The 2,718-nt window shown below is 41.2% G+C and overlaps 1 protein-coding gene across 1 annotated transcript; it reads left to right on the forward strand.

Annotated features, from left to right (window-relative positions):
• LOC124697968 lies at nt 1–2,121 on the forward strand. Its single transcript, XM_047230495.1, has 3 exons — nt 1–164; nt 632–796; nt 1,764–2,121. Exons 1-3 carry the CDS (start codon nt 111–113, stop codon nt 2,046–2,048), a joined length of 504 nt encoding a protein of 167 aa, XP_047086451.1. The 5' UTR covers nt 1–110; the 3' UTR covers nt 2,049–2,121.
• The last annotated feature ends 597 nt before the right edge of the window (nt 2,122–2,718 follow it).

Below are 2,718 nucleotides of genomic sequence, written 5' to 3' on the forward strand. Positions count from 1 at the left end.
CCTTCACCAAGTTTAACAACGTGGGAAATTTAGAGTGGCTGACCACACACCCTTTTCATGTATATGGACAAGCTGCCCAGAAATTCTCAAATGATTGGTTTTTGTGCCTAATGCAGCGCTTCGTGCTCGTCCAGAATCTCAGATTCAGCCTTGTCTATCTGCTGGTGAGTTAATTTTTATGTGAGTTTTGCCATTATTGCGTAAACTTGGAGTCCAAATTAAGGAATGTGCTGTATGCATACAACGAAATTCTCACTATGTTTCTTAGATCAAGTCCCTCAAACATGGTTTAGCGCACCCAGTCATTTGTCCTTCATAGTAGCTTTTTAAACGTATGTTATGGAGTTACCTTTTTCTGCCTTTGAGTAGTTATCTGACTTAAGTTGATGTTAAAAACCACTACACTCACAGCACTAGTATACACTACATTATTCAAGGGGGGCACATGAGCTCTGACTTGCTAGCATAAAGGAACCATTTGTTATGTGCTATTGATTTCTGAACAATATCCTCATTTCCTTTCCATTTCTGATTAGTTATCCTTCTGTGACTTCCCATGGATCTACACCATATGAAATTACTAACCATCAGACATGATCCATTATTGTGTCTTCGCATGGCTCTACACCAGGACATTACCAACAAACAGTACTTGATGGAAGACATTAAAAGTCTCCCGGACATTACAGGCTTGATCCTGGAGATAAAACCAAATGGACATTCCTTTGGAGCCAGTGTGTTTCATGTTCTCCGGATGTGTACTGGTCTAAGAGATCTGCGACTTACACTTATGGGTGTAAGATTATCCTTTCTCTATTTGTCCCATAGCTGCTATGCATTCATATTTCTTGGCTCACCTACGTTTGACCTGCTTAGTAGCCATACTCTAGGTGTTGGCTTGATACTGGATGCTTTGCTCCAGAATATATGCATGGAAAAAAATTATATGGCTTATGTATCTGGCAATCACAATGTATGTTACTCTAGTTGTTGAGAACTTGGTAAAGTGTTTCATTCCTTAAATATGGCTAGTCTGTTGGAAATGTGCAAAATTACCAGGCAATGCATGGGGATTTTTTTCCAACAATGAAATGGAATACCTCCTTCGTTTTGTCTTCTCTTCTTCAAGATCGTTCTCAGGTGACCCCTCTCTCTAGAGGGTGGCGCGTTGCTTTGGTTGTTAGGTTGTGGAACGGGGAGGCAGGGTAGGCAATGGTGCCATTGCAAGACAACGGGGCTGCTGGCAGCCATCACGGATGGAGGCAGGGGTAGCGGTGCAGGAATGGTGAAGAGACACCGGCTGCCAGAGGGGAGTTGCGGAAGCGAAAGCGACTGGCAGTGAGTTAGAGGAGGAACCATCCTGACAGGCTCCTGCTGTGTTGGCAGCTCCTATTAGGAAATATACGGCAGTTACATGAATTTAACATTAGTCATTGAATGTCTGGCTCAATCTTCATAAAAATAGGATTTAGGAGATAATATTAATGTACTGTTATTCGTTTGGCATTTGTTTCTAAATATTGCATAAGACAATGATAACTGCCTAAGGACAATTTAAGATCTTGTTCACTATGCTTAATCGATTGCACAATATTACCTGACTGGGTAAGTATTAATGTGTTTCTGCAGTAGGTTGGTTGGGCTTCAAACTGTTTTCCATTATATATCCTGCCAGCCTTAGAATTTCTAGTTCCGTAGTTCTTATTTCATAGAATTAAATCATATTGGATGGTCTTATTTATGTGATATGCACCTTGTTTCAGACACAAACTGCATGCCCATCAGGTTGTGTCTGCGATCAGCCCCCAAACTGGAAGACCCAGGAACTCACGCTGAGTTGCCTCCAAGAAGTAACAATCAGTAAACTGAGAGGAACTGAACATGAGGCTGCTCTTATCAAACGGTTATTCGACTGGGCAACAGCGCTAGAAAAGATAACAATAGCATTCCATGGCTCAATCCCTGAAAGCAAGGCCAATGAGTTCTTCCAGATGCTTCAAAGTTTTTCCAGGCCAGAAATATGTATGAAGGGCCCTTGCTTCGCCTAATGTAGTCGTCACAACGTTACTGAGAACCAAGCGTGCCTGAAACTTAACGCATACTGCTGCTTCTCCAAGAACACTTGAGCATGTTCTAAAAGACTTAAGTCACCAGTTTGTCAGTTTACGTTTGTCGTCGTTTTACAGTTCTCTTATCTCATATCAGTATCAGCTGCACCCGTTGTTTACATGAGAGTCTGGTTGATCAGGCTTTATCAATCGCACTGTTTGCCGCACTACCTTATACTATATATTTGCAGGGTGTACTATACTGTTCATACATTTGTACCATTCAGATGTTTTTATTTATTTACTGCACTTAATCATTTGTAGCATCACCATTCAGATACAATTGTTTATTTACTGTACTTTTTACAAGTGGATGTCTAAGCTGAGGAGGCCGCAGTTCATCTAAGGGGCAATGCTGTTTGCATGTAGTACTTTTAATAAATCAGTTGATCTGTTTAGCTCCTACATGTTTTCTCGATGTTAAGATATTGAGACAAATCACGAGTTCCCATTGTTTTCTTATAGGAAACTAGTCGGAATTGTTAAACTAGTCCTCAAGCCCGCTCGATGGAATGAATCCGGAATCACATTCCTGGGTCTTCATCTGTTAATCTGTTATGCTGCAGTTGTTCCCTGGCATGTCATGGCATGGTGCTTATCCATTGTCACA

Source organism: Lolium rigidum, chromosome 3, assembly GCF_022539505.1.
Source record: "Lolium rigidum isolate FL_2022 chromosome 3, APGP_CSIRO_Lrig_0.1, whole genome shotgun sequence".
NCBI classification, from domain to species: Eukaryota; Viridiplantae; Streptophyta; class Magnoliopsida; order Poales; family Poaceae; genus Lolium; species Lolium rigidum.

What these genes read in the sequence shown, in the direction of transcription:
- LOC124697968 (XM_047230495.1), top strand. Translation starts at nt 111, where the DNA reads ATGCAGCGCTTCGTGCTCGTCCAGAATCTCAGATTCAGCCTTGTCTAT. An exon ending in TCAGCCTTGTCTATCTGCTG is followed by an intron (nt 165 to 631) that starts GTGAGTTAATTT and finishes GCTCTACACCAG; the next exon opens with GACATTACCAACAAACAGTA. An exon ending in TGCGACTTACACTTATGGGT is followed by an intron (nt 797 to 1,763) that starts GTAAGATTATCC and finishes ACCTTGTTTCAG; the next exon opens with ACACAAACTGCATGCCCATC.